Source organism: Drosophila mauritiana, chromosome 2R, assembly GCF_004382145.1.
Source record: "Drosophila mauritiana strain mau12 chromosome 2R, ASM438214v1, whole genome shotgun sequence".
NCBI lineage: Eukaryota > Metazoa > Arthropoda > Insecta > Diptera > Drosophilidae > Drosophila > Drosophila mauritiana.
In genome coordinates this window covers 13552485-13576913 of record NC_046668.1, presented here as the reverse complement: position 1 = coordinate 13576913, position 24429 = coordinate 13552485, and the positions used below count along the sequence as shown (strand labels likewise).

Below are 24429 nucleotides of genomic sequence, written 5' to 3'. Positions count from 1 at the left end.
TTTTTTTCTCTGCCTTAACATACACAAAGAAAAATATATGTCTTCCATCCGTATAAACACTGTGATCATATTCCAGAGAAGTTGACGCAGCGCTAGTTTGTTTAATAATACTGTCATGCTCACTCTAGCTGAGTAATGGGTATCTGCTAGTTTATTTTCAGTTTCGTTGTGTAATATAGATGTACTCCTCCTGATTTCCCATTTTGTTATGCGTAACTTCATTAGCTGAGTATACAAACTACTACTATCACCACAGACCTTTGGTCAAAAAAAAAAAAGAAATATAAAGCTGTTCCGCTTGCACTGTCAATTACTATAACAAACTCTATAGTTGTTTCTCTTAGTGGAAACTTTTTTGTGAGAGATTTGCACATGTCGCCGGCCATGCAACACATGTTAAAAGCCGATCACGTACACTGCGTGTCCTGTCACAGGACCGCATAAGTCCAAAATCTAAGCTACAGTGTCTGAAAAGTTGTCAGCAGGTCGCATGCATGTTGCTTTTTGTGCCTTTCACTGGTTCGGTTCGCTTTTGCCTTGGTCCTGCTATCTGCTATCTGCTTGATGTCCTGATGTTCCGATGTCCTGCCTGCCGTCGAGGCATACAAATTGAGTTTGCTTTTCTTTCTGGCAAAATGTCACTGCTTCTGTGTGGGCCTTGGTAGTAATTCCTGGGGGCGTTGGGCTATGGAAAGTGGGCGGGGCTGCACACCTTGCCTGATGTTAGCCAAGGGATTCGGATTTGCATGTGCGGAGCTTCGGGGCAATCGGTCACGTCGTCCTGATTGACTGACTAGCACGCTGCTTGAGTTTTTTTTTAAATATTTTTTGCTTTCCCTGGAGCTTGCTTTATTTGCATGCCGTTTCTGGTCTCTTTAACATTTCCTTCAGTTCCAGGTATTTTAACTTTTATTTTTTTAACCCCATTTCCGGCATCAATCGAGTGTTAATACCCAAAGGATATGAAATCAATCATAAGCCACACCAACTGCACTTTTCACCTGTCTTTCGGTTTCCTTTTATTGCGAATATTGAGTGGGGACAGTGTGGAAAACCTGCTGCACACGTGTATCCATTTTCCCCACTTTTATTTGCGTGGCATGCTCTTGACCCACATTCTCGCAACAATGCAAATTTATATTAAAACAGTAGAGGGAAAATAATAACAAAGCGGGTCTTCGGTAGATGACAGTGTGCCGGTGTGTGTGAGTTCCATTAGCGAAAGTGCAAATCCGTGACGTGTGCTTAGTAATTGTGTCAGAAATAATAAACAAAAACAGACCCAGACACGCACATAATGAGCAAGAGGTAGACCAACAAGGTGTTCTCGTTTGGGAAAACACCGAATCGAAAACACTCTGCAAACCAATCCATTATATTTGTAAGAATATCGCTTCAGTTAAGCTTGAGAAATGGGATTTTTATTTTTCGCTAAAAATATACACAACTTATCAAACGCAAAAGAACAAATTGAGGTGATCGCCAAAATTGTAGTTGTTTTCAAGCCACTCATTCGAGCCAATATTCAAGATATTCAAGTACGCCCAGATGCGTATGCAAACCGAGTAGAAATTGGCCAAAACTAGAAGCTTCAATAGAAGACCGATAACCAATAGACAGATCGCCCTGCCGCTTTTGTCACCCACTTCACTCTGAGCCACAAAGATGATGCCCCGATACGTGGCGTTGGTGGTGATTAGCCAGGTAAGAACGAAGACTGAGATATAGGGTATCGTCAAGATCAAAATGGGTTTATAAATGGGCGGCGGAGCCACTCCTGCTTTCCAAATTCGGGCTCCAAGTAGTCTGCAGCGACAGCATTGGTACAGATTGATCAGCACACCGAGGATCATAAAGCAAACACACAACGACATCGCCAGATGATTAGTAAAAAACGACTTGTAGGAAACTTTGTAGGACCTTGTTGCGAACAAGAATTTTGTCTCCCAAATCTCACAGGGAATCGGAATGATGGCAGCCAATTGCAAAATTCCCCATAGGTACAGTATGCTCAGATACGACCGGAGCACCGTCATTATCAATCGAGTGCACTTGTATTTGCAGTATTGTCCAGGCATCGTTAGTTTGCACAAAGCTCCTTTTTCTATAGTAATAACTTGCAGGATAAAAATCAAAAGCCACGCTATGTATGCCAAGGGCACAAACACTGAATACTACGAAATTTTATTGAGTTGGATTGCTGAAATGAGCGATACCTCAGTGAGCACTAGGGATCGAGTTATGTGTGTTTCATCTCTATTATGAATCAAGTAGATTTGTAGTGTTTGACATCTAAAGTCTCATATATTTTGATACACGCATGATTTTATTTTACTAGTTCCCAGCAAGAAGTAAGAAAAATGAGAGAACATTTAACATAAATTAAGTCTCAGAAAACTTGATGCACCACATTCTCCAGCAGAAAGTGTGCTGATGGCTGCATTTGTCATTGTCGGAAGGCAATCATAATTACGACGTTAAGTCGCTGTCATAAATATACATTTTAATTACCCAACCCAGACGGCCTGCACTGCGCTACAGGACATCGTTATGCAACATCTGTCTGCGAGTCCATTTTGATTTAAATCATGCAAAATGGCCGGCCGACATGTCTCACATGCCAAACGCACAGTTCACCTGGCCCGCAGATTCCAGGACTTTGCCAACTTTTGTGGGCACTTTCAAATAAGGACAAATTGTGAGAAATGAAGCATGATAATAAGCCGCTAAATGGAATTTTTAAGCCAAACGTTTTTCGTACGCAAGAGTGGAGTGTGGGGCTTTTGCGGTTGCCAAGACTTGTCATTCCATTTTTTGGCCATCTACTTTTGCTTCTTGCTGGCCACCCAGCACACAGCCTTAAGGACTAAGCCCATTTTTCAATTTCCGACAAAACAAAGTCTTGTGGTTTGTCCACCGCACTGCTCGACATCTCTCTTTTGGGTCCTTGCTCATTTCCATGGGGCTGTTATTGGAGCAAATAAATCTTGTGGAAGGACAAACAGTCAACCGTTGAGGAATACTTATTGGTTTCGCCCCATCTGCTTACATTACCACGTTTCGTGCAAATTGTGCAAAAACATCTAGAGCGATATTCGCAGATGGGGTCTCTGCCAGGAAATTCAAACAAAACTTTAATTAATATTAATCCTGCGCACATAAGCCGATTACGGATTATTAAACAGTATGGAGATACCTTGCTGTTAAACTCATTAAAACTTTGCCAGAATTTAAGTCAATCCTGCCCATAATTAACTGGATTAAGGATCTATTTAAGGGATTGAAATTTGCGTGGCACAAGTTAGAGCTCGTGAAATATTCATTTATTAATTTGTCTACACTTAAATTCCTGCCTCATTAATTGTTCAACATAAAGACCAGTGCGAAACCAGCAAAGCAAATCGCATTTGAGCAAGCAATTAAATATTAAGCAAGTGAATTTTACGGGAGACTCTATAAACATGTTGGATAAAGGTCGTGGCCAAAAAGAAGGTTGCCCAAATAGGTGCTAGAATTGTTGAAATATTTAAGAGGCTCAAGCAACGTAGCTACAAGCTAAGCGTTTAGCAGCGGCTAAATAAATACCTGACCTCCACCTGTCACCCAGTAAATTCCATACATGCAGGCGGCCACCAAGCGACTTCCTACATTTTCTTGTCTATTTTGGCCTGTTTTGCGGGCCACCTGTATGTATATCTGTATACACATATATTTAGATATATATTATGTGTTTGGGGCAAGCAAAAAATCGCCAATTCAGCGGCTGAAACATTGTTTTCAGCTGGCCTGCTGCTTATTGCGTGTTTCATGTCAATGTTGTCGTTTCTCCTCTTGTTTTTTCTTTCTGGTTCTTTTTTTTTTGTAATTTGTTGCATGTTTTTTCGGATCCGCCTTTTTGTTAGCCCGACAACAGGCGGAGCACTTAACATTATACTTAAATGGCTTGGCCTGACATTGTTGGTTTTTTGTGGGTCTCCCGGCGGTGTAAATGGAATTACAAGCTTGCTTAAAACCGAAAATCCAATTAGGAGAACGCGCTGCGCCGCTGTTTTATCGCAGTTGCTGATGTAGTTGATGTTGCTGCTGGGAGGGACAACTAGCAGCAACATCACGAACAGGTCCTTAAAGATGACACATTACGCGAGATTCCTCACAAGATTATGACGGAGTTACACTCCGCAAGGATAAATATGTAAGGCATTCAATTAAAAAGTCAGTAAAGCACACCATAATGTGTTTGATTTTCTGTAAACCGCAATTGGCCTTTTCCCTTCCAATTAAGTTTCGTCAAACAACAGGATACATGTATCGAATATCCCACAAATTGGGCAAACCGAGCCTAATGTTCGTCCACAATTCATCATAATCGAATGGAATCCGCCAGCAATTAACGCAGACAAGCATCCGGATGCAGTTCAATTACCATAGTCTTTTCGCTCGCATTTTAGCCCAGTGTTTTTGGGGGCCAGAATGCTGTGGGCGTGTGGCCATGAGCAGTAATTAGGGGAGCGCGTTTATGCAAACACAGAATTGGGGCCAAACCAGGACGCAGACACAAACAAATTGGTCAGCCAGGCTTTGGGCCAAATAGGTAGGTGAGTTGTATGTAGCCAGCTATATCCACAAATGGCTCCTGGTTGTCTATGCACTTTCTGCACAATGGCATGGGTTGTAAGTCAAAAACCGAGGCGAAGCCGCAAATGCGAAATGCACACACGTACAAGAAAATATGCTTAAATGGCTTTCGATTTTCGTGCACATGCAGAGTGTCCTTTTGTGTGCGTATGTGTATGTGTGTGTTAGCCATCGCATTTGCATACCAAATGGGCTAAATCGCAGTTTTGGGCTCAGAAATTGCATTCGCCTGGTCATGCATATGTGTGTGCCGCAATTTTCTTTCAGACCCTCACTGAACAAAAGTTCTTTGTGGTCGTTGTTTTTATTGTTTAACAATTTCGCAGTATGCCAACGGCGAGTTTACAACTAGGCCAACACCATTAGCTTGTCGTTGTTGGCCGCCTGCTAGCGATAACTGTGAATAATGATTAATTGGAACTTCTAACTGGCTCACATCGGATAAGCGAGGCGTGTCTGCTATGCTGGCTAAATATGGGAGAAGGCCATGAAGTGGATCTAGTTAAGCAGAACAAATGCGATCAGAAAACCTATTGGCTCTTTTGGAAATTTAATGCATATTTGCCTAAAACCTTTGGCTTCAACCATATTGAACTTATTAAAACTAATAATACGACTTTCGCTATTTAATATATTTATCTACAGACACAGTTAATGGAGTCAAGTAATTCTGAAAGTCTAGACATCTTTGTGCATCTTTGGACTACAACTATGATTTATGAGACGGTGCTGATTATGACTTATTCGGTCAAAGTTTTTAAATTAACTATGCACCCGCCAGCCATACATGCCCGTTCTATTCAGCGCCTCTAATTGAGTATGTGCTCGGTCACAAAGGAGCAGGCTCTCCATGTCCTCATCGCATCCTTTGAGTTCTCAGGCGAGTCTAATTAGCCGTCGCACAAATGTACGTATGAATGGTATGTATGTCGCATAAGAAGGATACGCCTTTCGAGACCCACCAGGCACTATAATTAAGCCCACACGTGAGCTCTTGCAATGGAAACTGAATTGTTGTCTGGCTGAGGAGCCGAGAGTTCCTAATGCGGTTGCGTATACGCCCCGATGACAGCGTCTGACTTTTTAATGAGCCGGGCCGGCTTCCTTCTCGACTGGCTGTGTGCCCTCGACTCATTGTGCCCTGGGCAAATTATAGCTGAAAACTGTCAACGCCTGGAACGACCTAATAGGGTTAAGCCGTCTTCAAGATTTTCATTATTTATGTGGCTGGCGGATCAGCGGGTGCGCAGCGATTAAATAACCAATGGCTGACTTCGCCAGATCCAATCCCATGCGTAAACTTTCGGAAAACATTCACTGGCAGGGGAGGCGCAAACTTTCCCTTTTGTCGCGCTACCAAGTGACAAATATTTTTGCCGAAAATACTCGTATATTGCGTAACACGGAAAGTTTGTTGGTATTCCGCTTGGCAGGCGGGGGACCAACTGTAATTTCAGCTTGTATACCCAACTTAAAGTCGAAGTTGTGTAAGCCCGCTGATTCGACGACAATGTGTGCAAGGGACTCTACAATGCTCGAAGGGATCAACTGCTGGAGCGGCTCGGTAGCTCCAAAAGCGATTCTCAAGAAAGTTACCCCTTCTCATCTTGCAAGTGCAACACCTTTGCGACACTCAGAGGAATATTGCACTCTAAGATTATGGAATTATATTATTTTTCATATGCATCTAATCTCTAATCTTCTCAAAAGTTATTTAAGTATTTATATATTAATTATATATAAATAACTGTTTTTAATGGGTTTTCCTTCTAGGTACACCTTTTTTATGCCAGTGCGTGTACTTCGGTTACAGTTTCAGGCCTTTGATTAAATCTGCGGCCCAAGCTGCCGCCCTTGTGCTCCTTTTGAGCGGATTTTTGTCCTGTAACCTGGAACGTGGAACACCCACTTACCCTTGTCGTTGGGATCGAATTCAGCCTCTAGCTCGGCTTTGGTTGGCTCTGCGGATGCGGCTGCCTCGGCGGCTGCTGCCGATGGAGCTGCTCCGGCGGCACTGCCGTTGTTGGTCGCAGTTTTGGTTTCCGATTTTTTCATGGTTTCTCTCACTTTGTGGCCTCGAAAGACGGCTTGGATTTTTGTTGCGGCTTTTGCTGCAATTAAAAGTGGAGACACGAACAAGAGAAATTAATAGGAGGTCAATGGTCAAACCAATTTAAATTGTTACAATAAATCACTCATTACTTAAAATTTAGTTAACCATAACTGAAATAAAAAGGTATCTGTTTCTGAAGGGAAGTGTTAATGATCAACTTTTAAGCCATTGCCCATTTGTGTGACTTCTTTGTTGATAGATTCCGTTTGAAATACTTTACGCCCAACTCATGTCTCTCGACTTCGAAGGAAATGAGTCTTATGACCTGGCTATCATGTGTTGCGAGCTTCAATGACGGACAAACTTTTGCTTTGGCACATCATCGACAGTTCTTAAACTTCGGTTGCAGCTTTCAAACAATTAACTTCAAAAGGGGGCCGCCTCCTGGTCGTTCCCCCTGGCAAAATAGCCGCCCCCTGAGCCACTCAATCGATTTTGAATCGAGCTGAGCGAGTTCCTGCAATTTTTCGTTTTTGGCCCCCTGCCAGAGGAGTTTGCCTCAAAAGGGAGGAGGGTGGGAAAAGGACGATGCCAAAGGGCAAATTCCGCTGTGCTAATAAACTAGAAGCGCAAGTTTTGCTGGAAAATGGTAAGGAAGAGGGCCATGTGCAATAAACAGAACTATAGTGGGCATGTTTCTGTTTTCCCCATTTTGTGGCCCACTCATGCTGCTCAGCTCGTGTTGGTTGCCTGGGTCAGCATTCATTTTTTATGGCATTTTTCACGCAGATACCGAAGAAGAGAAAAAGCAAACTCTGTCGGCCTTGAATAAGTTATAATAAATTGACACGTAAGGCTTTCGGTTCGGTATTTCGGGCAAACACTATCAATAAGGCAAAGCAATGCCGTAGGAGGAACGCTTTCTAAAAAGTAATTGTTTGTGCTTGGCACAAGGCTGCTCCTCCGGTGGCGAGTGGGTGGTGCTAGGTGGTGGTAGGTGGTAGGAGGACGATAAGTGCTAACGGTAGGGTGTGGCAAGGTTGAGCTGTCAAGTGGCGAGTGCTGTGCTTTTAATAGCTGCCCACTCTGCTGGCCCTACTATTAAATCATCGAATATCCCGCATCAAGATGCGGCCCAAAATGGCATTGAGTTCTAGTTGCGCTTTAAGGATTATTCCGCTTTGCCATGCTTTCCATTTTATCGAATTTGCATTAAATGAAAACATATTTTTTCGCTTCCTGGGGCCTTTTTGCTCGTAAATGTATTGTATATATTATTGAACGAACGTTTTTTTAATAAATTCCCAACAAACCGTAAAATATTTTATTTGTTTTCCACGCTTGACTATGCTACTTTCACGCTGAATTGGATTTATTAAACTGCCATCTGCTCCATTTGCGTACAGTTCCAGGGGCTATAAACTTTCCAGTGGACACTACGTAACATAAACAATTTAAAGGCCCACAAGTTGTGTTTGAAATATTTAAGTGCACAAAGAAATATGTGCTCAATAAATTAAAAATGCAGGAGTCAAACATGGCTTTGTTTTTGGTCGCATTTTGCAGAAGTTTTCATTTCATATTTAATTGGAATTTGTGTGTTTTATTTTTAAAGGTTAGTTTTACCGAAGCTTAAAATGAGCACAAAGCATCAATAAATTATAATTAGAAACTAACAGCGAGAAAATGGAAATTTATGCAGCTCATCTGATGCCGGTGCCTAATGGCCTCAGCTTTAGTGAGACTATAAAATGCAGTGAATTATGCCAGGCGAGGTTATTAAATAAATTTTGCATGTGGCTCATTAAACCTGACAGCCGCAGATACAAAAAAATTAAAGCCAGGCGAAATATGCCAGAAAGGTCCCAGTGGCAACAAAAATTGAATAACCACACGGAGCATTCACACCTGTACCTTCCAGGTATGTATGTGTGTATAAAGTGCCTGACACTAAACTCAACACGCACCCAATTACCCACAACTTAATCCCAATATGGTGCCAGGAACAGAGGACGTTGTGCCGCACGTGTAAGGCCATCTTCCCACTTAATTCATTCATAATTCGCCATTTGCCAGGTCATAACCCGGAATCATTTCCGCTTCCGGCAGGAAAAATATGATTAAATTTGTCAAGCTCGACGGTTTTTCCTTTTCTGCTCCATTCTGAGCTCCTTCGCAGGAATCAGCAGTTCCGACTGTGCCACAATGACCAAGTGAGTTATTTACGCAATTAAAATTCATTAGCTCCTGGCTCTTATTCCTGCTTATTTTCCTTTCTTCTGCTTTTCCTTTCTGACAATTGTCGTTTGTGCTGCTGGGAATTTGAAAAATGTTTTCCTTCCTAATTAATGCAATTCCAGCATTCAGCTTCGTGGAATGGAGTTGTTTTCATATCGAAAGCAATTACTTAAATAGTTTTAAGCCAGCTTTGTTTAATCCAAATCACCGTGGTGCACGTTCTATAATTTACTTGAAATTTTCCATGAAATACTTTCTGCATGGCATAGCCTGCAGCAAATTACGTACAATTTATTATTTTAATTAAATTGTTGGTTGTCAGGCGGTTGCTGCAATTTTATTTGAATTTCGCTTGGCATTAAAACGTACACTCAGGTGGCCCAGTTTCTTTCGCAAAAAAAAGCGAAAATAATAAAATTCTAACCGGAGGGTGAACAATGCCTGGGGAATATTAAAACGAATGAGTTATGCACGAGACCAGAGGCAGAAGAGCAGCAGGAAAAACTTGGCCCAGCTGCTTCTTGGCCTTAGCAACATAAACAGCGGGCTCAGTCGAGCCAGAACTTAAATAAATAAGAAAGACAGCAAACAGCGAAGCCATAACAGCGAACTGCGATCTGCTTCTTAGATTTCTCTCCATTTAGGAAAGACAATTTAATTTATAAGGATTTCCGGTTTGCTTACTGGACTGACAAAGTAAACTGTAATTTGAGTGGACAATGAAACGAAATGTGAGCCGCTCTCGAGAGAATCTGGATTTAGTGAAGATTGTTTTTACTTGTACTTACCCTTAGATACTCTAGACTAAGTTTCTGAGAATAGGATGGATTTGTTTTCGTTAAAAGCGCAACAAAAATCTTATCAGTAAATGTGATAGTTTTAGATTTCTCATAATAGCTGCTTAAATCAGGGATTTGATAAAAGAAAACTTCAGAACTTTACGGAAACTTATCAGTATATTATACATATTAACATGGGTCTCTTAACCCAAGCTAAACTTCTATGTGAGCAATTTTCAGATTTTGTTTTTTGGGGTTTCCTTGACCCCACATGACTCGTTAACCTGCCACCCTTGACAGCTATTTAAGCTTGACAATCTCCATTAAATGTTCATATACAGCTTGGCAAACTTTTTGCCACTGACATTCACTTATCTAGTCACTTAGGTCCATCGCTCCACTTACCAACTTACCACTCCAACACACTTCCTAGCCTGAATGGATGGCCTGATATGATCTATTTGTGGCTGGTTTAATGCATATATGTCAGATTTTGGTGGCAAATTAATAGCGCACAAGTAAAATTATTTATTTATGGCATCTGGTTTTGCCTGCTGTAATTCAACTGATATCCAGCAGACAACGTTTTGTGCCGTCATAAATAATGTTGTTGATTTGTATTATTTATTTCCGTGACTGTTTGTGAATGGTTGCCATGTTCGTTTGTTTGCGCTCTAATTTCTACCATTTTAATAGTATTTCCAGTGTGCGTGGCAAATATCGCCCGACTCTTTACAATCCGTGACCTTGCCTGATTACGGTTTTTGTAAAACGCCAACTTTTATCAGAAGAATTTGTTCCTGCTGCGGGGCTCACGAAATGGAAATGTTTGCCGCACGTGCTGGCAACCACAAATAGGGAATGGCAACATTTCTGATAAATTGTAATACAGCGCTGTGGGAGAGAACCCACACTATGTCAATCCGAAACAGTTGTGGTTTATCGATTGATACTTTGTAGTCTTCCTTTCCAAATCATATAACTTTTCCCAGTTGAACTCTCTGTGGAAACCACAAGCAAGGGGAGTTTATGTTGCGCAATTTGCTTAACTGGGCCCACCTAATTGCTGGGCTTGGCTCTAGGAAATTATGTACAGAACACGACGGTCAAAATGTGCCATAAATTACTGGCTCTTATCTGAGTTAAATGTGACTTACCAACACTGGCTGCTCGCACTCACAATCAGATTGCCCATAATAAACAGGCTTTGCATAATTAAACTCAGGCAAACCACAATTCCTACAATTCACATGTATGAAAAGGGACTGCAAAGCGTAGGACTGGGAAATCATTCATGTGCATGCGAAGCGATAAAAACCAATTTAAATGAAAAGTCTAACCATTTACTCCTATTATAATTTATAACTTCATATTTGAAATTAAACTTTCATCTATCAAATTCAATTATGATTGACTGCCTTTAATAGATTTATATAAATATATTTGCATGAATATATAAATGAATTTCCATGCAATTAATTTGTATAGTTTCAGTTGGCCATCATCACCAGTTTAAAATTGAAATTCGTTAAAGTTACGTATACGCTCAGTAGGCCCGGAAAGAGGCTGTTTGATATGCAGGAACGCAACGTCCAGAAAATTATGAAGGCGAAGCAGCTGATGACACCATTGAGCTTAACTCCCAATTGGGCATTCGACAATATGGCTTAATCCAGTCACGTTCTACTTTCAAGACAATTTGCTTTCGTGCCTGAATATATTTTATTTTGCTACTCGCTGGACGTACTGTTAAGTTTGATAAAATATTTTCACAGTCGGAAAATCTGCATCGCTGTGGAAAACCACCAATTGGAAATACAATTAGCTGCCATGGTTGAAGAAAAGTTTCAAATTCAATTTACGAATGTCTAAACTTTTCCTTTAAGTTTGTCAGCACTTGATGAGTTTGATCTGAACGAAGTGGTGGAAATATTGTACACTTAATTGGGCAACAATTTAAAATAACAGCTTTTCATTTAAGAAGTAACTATTTCCTAGAAGGCGGACTAAGTCTGAAGTTCTGGTCTGCAAGTTTGCCGGATGTGTTGAGCTGTGTTTACATTTTATGTTACTTTTTCGCTCAACCCTCCATTACCATATTTCCGGTGTATTTGCGAAAACACTCTGAATACTCCACGCGTGCTTCCCTCTTTACTTGACTCTGCGAAAAGTTGCCATCGTGTGCAATATTTATTATTAAAATGCTACTCAAAATTCGCCAGCAACTTTTGCCAACAAAATTAAAACAGCCGAAGCGCGCCAACGCAGCACAAAAAGTTGCCGGAAAACTATGGCAAAAAAAAAAATTCCGTTCCGCCACCAGTTCCATTTGCCCCTTTTTTTTTAAACCCCACCGTTTCAGATACAGAAAGAGTTTTTGGGCAAAACTATGTGGCCAACGGCAGAACTCCAGGGACCTTCAAAAGTTACATTTATTAATAAAGAATCCACTTGCATGGGCCAAACGAATGGATCCCCTTTCTATCTCCAGTCATCCGGTCCTCGAATAGCCCTCCTTTTGTGCAGCACAATTGAAATTGAAACTTATTACGTCGATGACGCGAACGGCAGTGAAGAGGAGCAACAAGCTCCTGGCTGCCACACAGTGCTACCCAAGTGCAACTGCACAGGGATCGTCCTGTGGTCCTTTGGCTACTTTTAAGGCCAAAGTTCATGTTGAGCTAACGGTAACTGCCTTGGCTAGCATGCCAAATGGCAATTTGCTGCCCGGTTCTCCTGGTCAGAGGTCCAATCATTTCGAGGCCTTTGAAGCGGGGTCACTGAGTTGAGTTTTAATCATGAATTGACCGAACAGAGTATGGAAGTAGGATTTAAGAGTGCTTGGGCATTTGTTCAAAGCGGATACGGACAGGATTTCAAATGTAATCTTATCCCGATTAGATACAATTTTAATTTCTTCTCCATACATATACTGTGCAAATGGGTTTTTTCAGCTAGGAGATTCTTAAGCATAGAAAATTCAAAAGAAACGAAATATTTGTTGTAGTTTGAAATGGAAAATCTAAACTAAGCCAGTTAAATTCCGTTGAACAATATCGGATTAACAGCCTTTACTGTACTATACTATTCCGTTTAGAATTATTGATATTATTTCATGACTAGCGGTTATAAGGCTTGCAAACAATTGATTTTTAGTTTAGCTTCGATTTTCCTGAGTTGCAAGCGATGTTTCCTGTTTTTCAGAAAGTGGGAACTTAATTACCAGCTGACATGCGAAAAATTAATTTTCACCTTATATATTGTGCGCCGTAAAGGCGGCCATTAAAAACTTAACAAATGTCATGCTTACGTAGAAATCTTTTACTTTTCCTGCCTGCCTTGGTCACGTTTTCATTTTCATTATTATTTCGCTGATGGCTTTTCCTCGCTTTTCTTTTCGTTTCCTCTTTTTTGTTTGGCTCAAACGCGTGAAGTATTGACTACCATTGTTTGTTTTTTATTGCTGTTGTTGTTGTGCAAAGTGGTCCACATTATTGCTGTTGTTTTTTTGGTTTTTGTTACATTTATTGTGGTAATTTATACTTAAACTTTTGCCCGTTTGTTTATGCCTGTCACCTATTGTTTGTTCTCAAGCGAAATGGTTATTGTTATGCTTATTCAAAAGTTTATTTTGTATATGTGCGCATTTAAATGTCAGTTAAAATTAACAGAACTGTCAGTAAATGAGCAAAATAAATTGCGAAACGTTAAGCACTGAAGTCAAATATTCGTTTTCATCTGTGTGCTGAAAACTGTCGGAAAAAGTTTGTGTCATGGTGAACTGAACTATTAGAATAGTGTTCTGCATAAAAATTCCATAAAGTAAACTATTTCATAATTATCTGCACAAATAAATGCATTAGGGTCAATATAGAACTCTATAGATTCCGTACCCGTGCACAATTTTAATTAACAAAATTGAGCCCATTGAATTTATTGGGTCATGTCGAGGGCCAAAACTGTTTTTTCTACATGAACACGGATATACTCATAATTCTCAATGCCATCCAGCTGCCTTCCCATCTAAATTGAGCTAATTCCACTGTCAGTGTCGCAAAATAAATGACATAAAACAAGCTGAGCCAAATTAAGTAGCTTGTCATGTGTGTCTCTCTTTTTGAGAACCAGACCCCAAGGAGGCGTTATCCAAGTGGCCCAAACACATCTTGTCCATTTACCCCGCCAAACCTAAAGAATGCTCTACCACTCAATTAGACAGGCGGGTGGACTGAAGAATCAAATTAACTGGTGGCTGCCCCAAAAGAGTCATAATAAAAGTGAAGGTCTCCCAATCCCTTGGATGTGTGTATATAAACCCCCGATATATGTAAGTGTAGTGTAGTCGCTGGGTGGGAAGTCCAATGCAAACATGCAAATGTAAACACTGAGTGAAAATGAAACGGAGACGCCTGGTCTCGAGTGCCAATTTGTGGTGTTTCTGAGCCAGTTGGAGTCGAGGAAATGAAAGAACAACAAGTTCATCAATAGACAACGCCAAGAAACAACTCGCTGGGCGGGCATAAAGTGGCAAGCCATAACGATGATCTAGAGAAAGCTATAACCAGGCAACAAGACAACACAGAGAGAAAAGTCCTGACTTTCTCTTAGAATATTATGTAAAAGTAGGGTTTTGATATTAACATTTCCTGATTCCCGAAACTTCAAATGAATTTCCAAAGATATCCCAGAAACATGATCATTAGAAATTCCCCCAGTGTAATGCCTGTAAATGTTATAATCTGGTGGAACTAATTTTACACAAAGCTTGTTACAAACAACAGACAGCTGATTTCAACAAAGTCCCAGTCCCAGTGACTTTCTGTAGTGGATTAGCAAACAAGGATGCGATTTTTCAAGAGTCCAGCAAATATGAGCCCTAAAATGGCAAGCCTTAAATTTTTCAGCTTTTGAGTGGCAATTTCGAGGCAACTGGAACTGGTATTCGTATTTATATGTATTCGCTTGTGGGGAAAAGTCAACAGAGGCAAAGCAGCTCAGCGGAAAAGGAGCTTATCAAATTGTTTGTCACTCAGAAATGTTTGCAAAGTGACAGTCGAGTTGTTTTGCAGGGCGAGAGAATGAAATTCGAGGAAAATCAAGTGGGCAAAACACGTCTGTCCTGTCAGTAGATTCATTTTAATGGCTGCGATGGCATCAATTATCCTTTTTAAGGCTGTTATGCAATGCTCAAAAATAGTTAGATTCTCCAGCGATGCATAAAGACGTCAATTTTCTCATGTCGAAAGACCAACCAGCTTATTTGATATTTACCCGAGTGCAGTTCGCTCCTTCCCTCCATTATGCAGTTTGCCAAATTGATTTTATGCCGAAAGTCTCTTAGCATATTTGCATTTCAATGTGGTCGCAATTAAATATTAAAATCAATTAAAGCTCCGAGCAGTTGAGCCAGGCATTTCTCTGGTTTTCGTTCCCAGATTCCCCGCCAGTTTTTGCCAGGTAGGTAGCTTTGCAACGTCGACTGTTTACCCAACAACAATATTTTTATTTTTGATGTCCCACAGGCGATTCTGGTTTGTAATGAGAATACACAGCCTTCGGCGGTGGTTTAATTGTAAATGCGAACAGCTTAAAACAAGTAGACGATTTGCACGAATAAGGGCTCAAAACCGACTGGAGGCTACGATGATTGAGCTGAGGGATTAATTTTAATGAGCGATTGGATTCCGCTTTATAGAGCGTGAAATTAAAGAGTTCCTAGAATCACAGAATGAGCCTCGCAATATCATATATCATCTCATTAGGAATATCACTTAACGGAGTATAGAATTGTTTTATCCTAGAAATTGTGAAATATAATAGGTACGTATAATGTTAGGTACGAAAAATAAACATATAACATAACAAAATCCTATTAAAATTTCATCCAATTGAAAGCATGAGTAGTGAATCAAGTTTTCTAGTTAGCTATTCAGTACGATTTTCCTCCACCGGCGCATATTTCATATTTACAAGGAATGTTGGCTATTTTGGCTGCGCCCCAATAGTTCGTGTTGCAAAAGTCAAACATGGCAAAGTAGAACAACAAAAGGAATACTCCGAATAGCTATGATGTGGAGTGGGCTTGATGGAGCGATTTCCATCTCCTCTGGTTGGCTGAATTTTCCAGCTTATACGAGTATGCAGAAAAGGCAAATAGTGAGCCTTAAATTTGTAGCCGCCAACAATTTGCAGACGGCAAGGGAAGTAACAACATCGAAAAGTATGCGCAAAAGGGACTCGGCAGCATTTTGCCCGGCAGCTATCTGGCAATTTAAAAGCGGATAATAAAAACGGATTTACAGTTATGAGCACAAACATGCCGTAAAGCAAATAAATGCGAGAAGAAATCGTAGCGAAGGTGGTAAATTCTCGTATTTGCAGGACCTTGGCCCCACGGCCCCAGGTCCTTCGTCCTGGATAAACACGAGCCGCGACCCCAATCCAATTAAAGAGAAAGCAATTTCTCGAAATTCCCACAACCCAAACCCGGAATCCGCACCCAAGTCCCAAACAGCCTTGAAGTCTTCTTAAAAGCGAGCGAGATACATTTGATAGCGTCCAAGTAGAGCGCTCGTTTTAATTAGATACTCGAACTCGTATTCGATGACGGGCAAGCGGGCCAAAAGCTCTCGGGAAAACCGATTAACAAAGGCCAAAAGCGATGGAAAGCGAAAAGCGTTTTGTCTCGCATTGTCCCAGCTGAAGGGGTTTTGTGGACAGTTGCATTGTCAGCGCCGCACGTGCAACAAAGGGTTTCTCCGGGGGACAAAGGCATGGCCTTCGCATCGCAGAATGACACACTTAATGCACTCGACGATTGGAGGGCATTTGCCGCCATTGCATTGCATTCCACCGACGGAACCTGGAGTGCCCCAATCGCTGCTTATTGTACCGCTAATGGCTAAACGTGCTACCCCCTTTTTTTGGCGCTATCTCAATGCAATTACTTTAATTTTGCGGGTTGCAAAGATACCTTGTTGCATTGTTAGAAACTATTTCTGCCTTATATGCAGAGTTGTATTGAATAATATCATTTGTAGTTATTTTTGGGTAATTAATCATTTAATTAATTCAATACGTGGTTTTAAATAAAATAGTGAATAAATGACCTTAAGACTCTTTAATACCTCATTAACTGTGAGGTATTAGCTTGGTCGACTCAGCTCTTCACATTTGCTTTCCTCTTGTGTCTGTAAATTTTATTTGAGTTGCCGCCTTATCGAAAATGGGGCGTTTCGACCTTATCAGCTCTTGCATCTACGTCATTGCACATTAAAATTGCAAAAAATACGACACAGTCGAGTGGCACTTGGGGCGTGGAGGTCCTTCAGGCGGCACACACCAATACCAATACCAATACCCATACCAACACCATTGCCGATACTAGTACTAGCAGCGATAGCAATGCCCTTACCCACACCAAAACCAACGAAAGGACCCACACAGCACGTAAGACTTTCAATCAGAGTGCATTGGAATGGAAATTCTGCGCTGCAGCGCAGAAGAGGAAGGAAATGCATGCTCGACTGGATGTCTGACGGACGTGGATCGAACAGGAGGAGCGTGTGCCGAGCCACTGACGGACTGCTCCTGGGGCTCCAACTAACTGTATTAAATACCAGCCAATGCAATGCCCGGAGGACAGCTTCTGTGGAGTCATCGGATCTCAGTTTGTCCGGGAAACCAGGATGGGTATGGCTTCTTGGTTGCCCATAACAAGGTTGCTGCCAGTTGGTTACTGTGGCGACTTTGCTGCTTTTCCACTGACTTTGCATACTTTGAACTTTAGCCCATCCAATCTATATAGTATAGCTGTTTGTCGCCGCCAGTCAATGTTGCCGAGGCAAGAAGTCAAAAGTATCGACAGGATGTCTTGGCAAAAATATGAAAGTGCTGTGGGTGCATGAAGGGCGTTCGGTGGGATTATATGGCCAAGGAAAAGATTTATCAACTACTCCCTCAAAACGGGTTTAAAGCCGTCCAAAATAGCCTTGGAATTATTGATGGCACCGACTTACCATGTGTCGACTTAAGCGAGTAGATAAAGGTTGATTCGCCTGTCAAGTTAAACATTTTAAAACCCGCAAAAAATCACCGATGCCCAAAGAGATACAACTCAAGCATTGAGATGCCTTCATTGCTTTCAATTTCCTGGCCGTAGTGAATTAATGGAGCGCGGTGGGGCTCAGAACACGAAAATTCACGGCATACAAATTCCATTTAATGACCGAAAATCCCTAACTGAAATAAATTTGATTTTATTGACTGCGAATCAGGACTCGGCGGTGGGGAACACGATTTGAATTTGCCAGACAATGGGGTCGGCGGTCCTGATTTAGGAAATTACATTTTTGGGCCTCATTGTTGGGGGCCGAAACAAATGAATTATGATGTGGCCAAACACAAAAAAAGTTATTTCCTTTATGGCCAACACGGCAAACCCCTTTCCAATCAGAAACGAAACACGTGCGTGTGCCTTGTCAACGGGGCGTATAAATCTTTTCAGCTACTCAATCCCGATGACTGCCATCCATTAAAAGTGGCCGTGCCGCAATCGGACGGACCCACTGCTATTAAATATTTAGGCAATTTGTAGATCTATAACGATTTGGCCCTAATGTGGGCTATATTTATGAGCATGCCCTGAATAATTCACCTTCACCGAATCGGCTCTGGACTTCCACTGGCCCTTCTTCGACTATTGTGTCCGGCATGGCGTTTGCGTTTGGGTAATTTATTAGCCACGTCTTTCAATATTTAATTGAATACGGTGTCGCAGCGTTAGACAAATGGCCAACTCTGCTGCTCCAGCTGGCGATGCGTGCCGTGAAAAGTGCTCTACTAAATTGCAGGCCAAATGTCCTGGCCAACTGGAGGCCTTCGTGGGTTTATTAATAGCGGCACCATTTCAACTGGCAGCCAGAGTGACGGATCTTCGGTACATTGGGCGATACGGATTGAAATAGATATGAGCTTACGAGGTCACTGTGTGGGCAGTCGACAAATGAAAATAAATTCAAGCCTATATATGCGTATATATAGCATACGAAATTCAAGTAAAATACTTCAACCCGAAGGTGGAATTTAAAATTTTCTCTAAGCATGACAGCAAAGTTTCCAGTTTACCTTTCATTTCAACCAAATCCTTCTATTCTTAGATTTCTCTTCCTTATAAACTTTCGATTTGATAACAGAAAACTTTGACTATTAGCCATATTACAGATCTAACTAACTCTAGCCTAACTCTTATTAAACACTTCATCAGCTAACCGGGTGAACTACCCAGAATCTTGTGCTTAAACCGTAGTGAAAGCCAAATTTATGCAATGCAAGGCCTTGGGGCTCGGCAGGAATGCCCAACTAACCATCAAAGATGCAAAGTCAACACAAGCAGCCAGCCCGGCTTCTTGTAGCGGAATGGCCCGAAAACTTTGGCTGAACACACGGCGTATGAGCAACTTATACCAGCTCAGCTGGTAGTGCGACAATTTAACGCGCTGATTGACGAGCAAACACTGGAAGGCTATGAGCGGTCCAGTTGGCCAGGACTTTAACTGTTTGTCAATGGCATTAATTATGTGGCTCAGTCATAATGTGGGAATGAACAAGGTGGCACGAGTGTTGGGACTAGTTTAGCATTATAATTTGACGTGACAGAGTTGCGTGTGTTTGCAGGCCATTGATTTGAAAATAAGAGTGTGTGGCCACAGAGTAAACCAGTGGTAAAACGACAAAGGTGCGCCACAAAATGCCCTCTGGCGTTGTCAGAATACATATGAAATTGAATTATGGCAAACTGAATGCGCAGCGCAAAAGTCAAAGTCAGTGTCAACAGACGAGCAAACACGTATCCAATTTGTTAGGAGTAAATGGGTGGAGCAGTATACTTATGGCAGTATCTGTATCTGTATCCGTATCCGTATGCAAAAGGGGGCGGTGATACGTCACTTGACATCTGTATAAACAGAAGGGCGGTCGGAGAGTACAGCAGACAATATGAAATGCTGCCAGGACACTCATGTCGGCCATTTTCCTCTCTGTTTTGTTGTTATGCGACTGAATGATTTCTTTTGTGAAATTGATAACTCTGTATACAGTGCAAATATGTAAGCTTGTGTGTGTCCATGAGGGGATGTCCTGTATGCGAAATGGTTTAAAATGCTTCGGATTCAGCCTGGCTTTGTGTTCTGCCTCAAGGCCTGCGGATTATTACAAATTAAAGTTGTGTAGGGCTCCAGGGCCAACAAAACTGTGACAGGGGATTTTGTGGAAATATATTTTCGGTATTGTCATTGAGAAAATATTGAGCAGTCATGTGGTGAGATACGATTTCTTTAAGTACACACTTCAGCAGATTCAGACATTGAAGATAAGTTATGGCGGTTCCACTGAAGCTTGAGAAAAGTCATTAATTTTCACAATAAAAAAGAATTCCTGTCAATTAACTTGAAAGAAGTCAAGAGTAAGCAGAGTTGGTGTTTGTTTAGAACCATAAAAAGATTATCTGGTTTTAAAGTATATCATTTTTGCGTTGTTTCGAAAATTCACTCAATTATTCAAATGTTCCGCAAAAATGTATAACTCATGCGAATAACTTTTAATAACCATTTGTTACAGTTTCAATGAGCGAACACATTTTTTACACGCTATTTCCGTTTCCTGCGCTGTCATCCATCACATTTGCTTAATTTCATTTCGGTTGCAAAAACTCTGTCGTGCCTGCATTTGCATAACTCCTCTCGTTTTGTTTATTCTCTTCATATTATGCGCTTAGCGGGTCTTGCCAATGATTGATTGGCCAAGAAGGCAGCACGACATTAGCCCCATATCCTTGACAAGGACCCCAAGCTCACGTAAAGCAAGTCATAAAAATATTTCACCAACCGAACAATAAAAAGTGAAAAGTGCCGAGCCGAAATAACAAAACGTTGTAGGTCATGTGTCATCCGCAGAGTCCTGAGTTCCGCTTTGTTTTGCCTTGCACGGCGGCTCAAATTGCATGTGGCATGTTTGTTTGCACTCCGACGGGATATAGAGCCCATATACCATACACCATACACCATATAACATACACCAAACACCATATACCATTCAGCTGCGGGTGTGACGAACTTTAACACACCGAACAGTTTTGTGTCCTGGCTGCCACGGGGCTTAGGTGGAATATTTAATTTTTGCTTTGTGGCACATTGTGGCAAATTCTCGCTGGGGTGTGAGAGCAAAGTGAGGCATTAATGAAATTCCATCAAAGTTTGGCCAGCTGATGCACGGGAGCAGATGATCCCGAAAACGGTGGTCGGGCGCAAGTATTTGGGATAACTTTGTCTTAGTTTCCGCTAAAAGGAAGTTGCCATTTCGGAATTTCAATTTTGTCGCAAAATATTTAATTGGAATTGTTTCGGGAAGTCAAAGAATATTCTAAAGTTTTCTTTAATACCTGTCTCTTATATTTAAATAGTTCATTACCATTAAGCAAACATTAAAATCTATAATTCATACAGATACGTACAAATTATTTAATAGAAGTTTGAAGTTATTTGAAAATTAATTATTTAAATGCAATTCGTAACATGTCTCTCAAATACAATTTTCTTATTTTTAAAAGTAAGTGCCACTAGTCTATATTATAAAGGTATTTTACCTCTTTGGCACTAATTATGTTTTACATCTCGGATCAATGATTTTTCTGCCATCCTTTAAAAGATACTTTAAAGGATCTGTGGACTTCCTGTGATGCTATTTTAATCCCCATCCTGATCCCTTCTGGCGCCTTTTTTAAGGCCACTTAATTAAATTGGGCGCTTGGCTAAAAGAGCGCGGCACAGCTGAAAAAATGGAATGAAAAGTCCAAAAAGAACATCCACCCTAGAGCATCAACACTCAATCATTAAGACCACACAAAAAAGAAATGACAAATTGAATTGGGTCACAGAATGTGCACAACAGGAAATCTGAATAAGTATTTCACTCAGGACATCGAGAAGACCTATAATTACCATGGTGTACATAATAATAAAATCAAATATGTCAAGTTTGGGCGTCAATTCTAAGCTGATTAGATGCAAATGGCTGTGATAAAGATAAAAATACCAAATCAATATCCAACTAAGTCGTTACTCGGCCTCAGTCCCCACTCATCCGACCTCCGATGATGACACTTCAAAACAAACTACACACAGCGCAAGAGGGAAAAATTGCAAAGCCCAGGCAGATTTTATGTTATTTTTATGTTAAAAATAGGGGACCAGCGAAGGAGCCAAAGGACTCAGCCCTGCGAGGAGGCTTCGAAGGGGCAGGGGACGCAACACACAAAAGTTTTATTTATTCATGGGCACGGAGGACTGGTGTGCGTCACCAGGAATCCGCAGCTGAGATGTGTTACCCAACTGGATGCCGAGGAATATTTATTTTACTATCGGAATGCTTCAGATTTTTATGCCTACGTTCAGGACACCTGAAAGTCGTAAAGCTAAAAACACACAAATGCTGCATTTCAAATGCTTTATTTGATTTTGAATTCAAAAATGTATGTGAAAGTTGCTTTGAAGTTACCTTGGCTCTTCTGCAGAAAGGCTCAGCACAAAACACGTACAAACCGATAGTTTGCTTTATTCTATTAATATTTAAATTCGCGCGCACTTTCCCTTTTGCTGGGCTCAAAGGACTTCCGCTTGGACTTTCTCTCTTTGGGGCAACCTATCGAACCGAACGTTCCGCTTGATTTGTGAAACTGGCCTCGTTTGGCCAGTGGGTTTGGTTAAAAACGTGATTCTTGTGGCCCTGTTAACCGTTCGGGTGGCCGACATCGGCTGCCGATGTTGCCTTTGGGCCACTGTTAACTGGTCTGGACTGAAACGTTCCGGGAAACGAGCCGAAAGTAGGTCTGAGTGGGAAATTAATCGAGGCCCATTGAGTGAAGTTCACAAAGCTTCGCCAGCTTTCAGGAGCTTCCCCAACAATTTCCCCCTATTTTCCCAAGGCCAAACTAAATAAAATTTTAAATGTTAAATACCTGTTTGTGTTGTGAATGTGTTGCTGTTTTTGGTAAAGTATTAAATGCCAATAGTTACCTGAAAGTACAATAAATTAAATTGAAATCAGTCGAGGTCAACAGTATAACGAAACACACTCAAAGAAATCACAAGTAACGAATAACTCACTAATAAAGGGACTTTATAGATAGACATATAAACTTTTTCAAGCTTTGTTAAATATGGTAAGTTATGGAAAGGAGCAAAAGCTTTTATAAAAGCTTTTCGGTTAGAAAAAGTGTTGCCAGCTTAAAATATTTATTAGAAATTTGAAAAAAGGATTTGTTAGAAATTCTTTAGAGTGAAAACATGCCAATTACGGACTAAATAAAATGCTAGTAGAGTTCGATATTCTAAGAAAACGGTTTAAGTGCGTGCATTTAAGAAAATTCGGAATATTTCATGGCTACTTTGATGAAGAGTTTAACGTTCTTTATTAGTATCAACTAGGAACACCAACAATTGCATAAACATTAACAACAACAACAGCGACACACTTAGAATAATTTCTAGCTAAAAGAATTATTGGCTAGAGCTCCGTTTGCTGTCACTGAATTAACAACAAAGGCAAGATATCTTTGGATAGTCACACACCAGTCGAGTTATTTGCTGTTGGCTAAAACGAATTGACATCGAATTTAAAATCGAGATCCAAATTTTTCAAGGGATTTCGATGGAATTTTTTGCTGCCATGATGATGATGGTGATGTGGTATCAGTATCTCCACCTCCGGTTCTTCATCGGTTTTGGTTATTACAAGTTTTTCGAATCATTTATCAAGATTTGTGTGTGTTTAAGAATAAATACAGAAGAAAAACCATTAAAATTGCCATCAATAATATGGAAAAATATATTTCTTTATGTCTATTAATGTAAAGTTATGCAATCAGAAAGAGAGAGACAGCGAATAAGCTAATGAAGTGGGTGAATTAAATGTGTATTGAAGCAAAGTGAAAGTCGAGAACAGTTGCACATTCACATTCACATTGACATGACACACGCAATCACAAATGTATCAAATGAAAACGTTGCGTATACGTGATATTTGTTTATACAAGTCAATTTCAACCAAGCACGCATCAGCCCTCGCCAGCTTGACGTCCATTCGCATTAGAATTGCCCTTTGTCACAATTTTCCACAACTGTCTTTTGCCCAAGCACCACCCCACTTATCAACGCCCGGCAATATCGTAAATTTTCAGCTAATTTCCTGCACACTCAACTTTTTAATCATATAAATAGCCATAAACTGCGAGTCGCTAGTTATATCGAAAAGTTTCGTTTTATTTCGGTTGCGTCTGGGACAAAAGAGTAAGAAAACTACCGAAATGAAATAAGAGCTCTTGAAGTCAAGATACTTTGTGTCTACGAATGCCTTTGTAGGGGTGTATCTTATGGGAAAAAGCGTTTCGCTGTGAAGTTATGGCATTGCCGAGTGGAGTTGCAAAAGTTCAGCTTGGGATAAGTGCGTTCCTGAGTACGCAATAAAAGTTTGAATACCTGCAAAGTGGCTATGCTAACTTGATAGCCACGCTCATTGTGCTGCAAGTTTTCAATGCGTGTAAATATATTTTGTAATTGTATTATATTTAACTGTCATGAAGAATGGGAACTAGTTAATTTAGTCTCTCCCTTTTCAGTTTTTACCAAATTGGATTAGGCCTGAAATGGGTCTTGCTTTTTCGGTCACTCA

General features: G+C 40.8%; 2 protein-coding genes across 4 annotated transcripts in view; both read right to left on the bottom strand.

Moving 5' to 3' along the window:
- Positions 1-24429, bottom strand: part of LOC117137702 (cilia- and flagella-associated protein 91) — a 34809-nt gene that overhangs the window by 3028 nt on the left and 7352 nt on the right. Inside the window, exons 1-2 of one of the 3 annotated variants that reach the window (XM_033299274.1) lie at positions 22258-22440; positions 6549-6746 (exon numbers count right to left, since the gene is read on the bottom strand). In XM_033299274.1, the coding sequence (XP_033155165.1) occupies positions 6549-6690 (142 nt within the window). In that variant the 5' untranslated portion in view covers positions 6691-6746; positions 22258-22440. Of the gene's footprint in view, positions 1-6548; positions 6747-22257; positions 22441-22726; positions 22776-23330; positions 23472-24429 lie in introns of those variants that run through there. The other 2 variants (XM_033299273.1, XM_033299271.1) reach the window with 2 other exon arrangements.
- On the bottom strand, positions 1426-2215 carry LOC117137703. The gene has a single exon (XM_033299275.1). It carries the CDS (start codon positions 2076-2078, stop codon positions 1452-1454), a length of 627 nt encoding a protein of 208 aa, XP_033155166.1. The 5' UTR covers positions 2079-2215; the 3' UTR covers positions 1426-1451.

Excerpts from the sequence above, each read along its gene's own strand:
- LOC117137703 (XM_033299275.1), bottom strand. The coding sequence starts at position 2,078 with ATGCCTGGACAATACTGCAAATACAAGTGCACTCGATTGATAATGACG.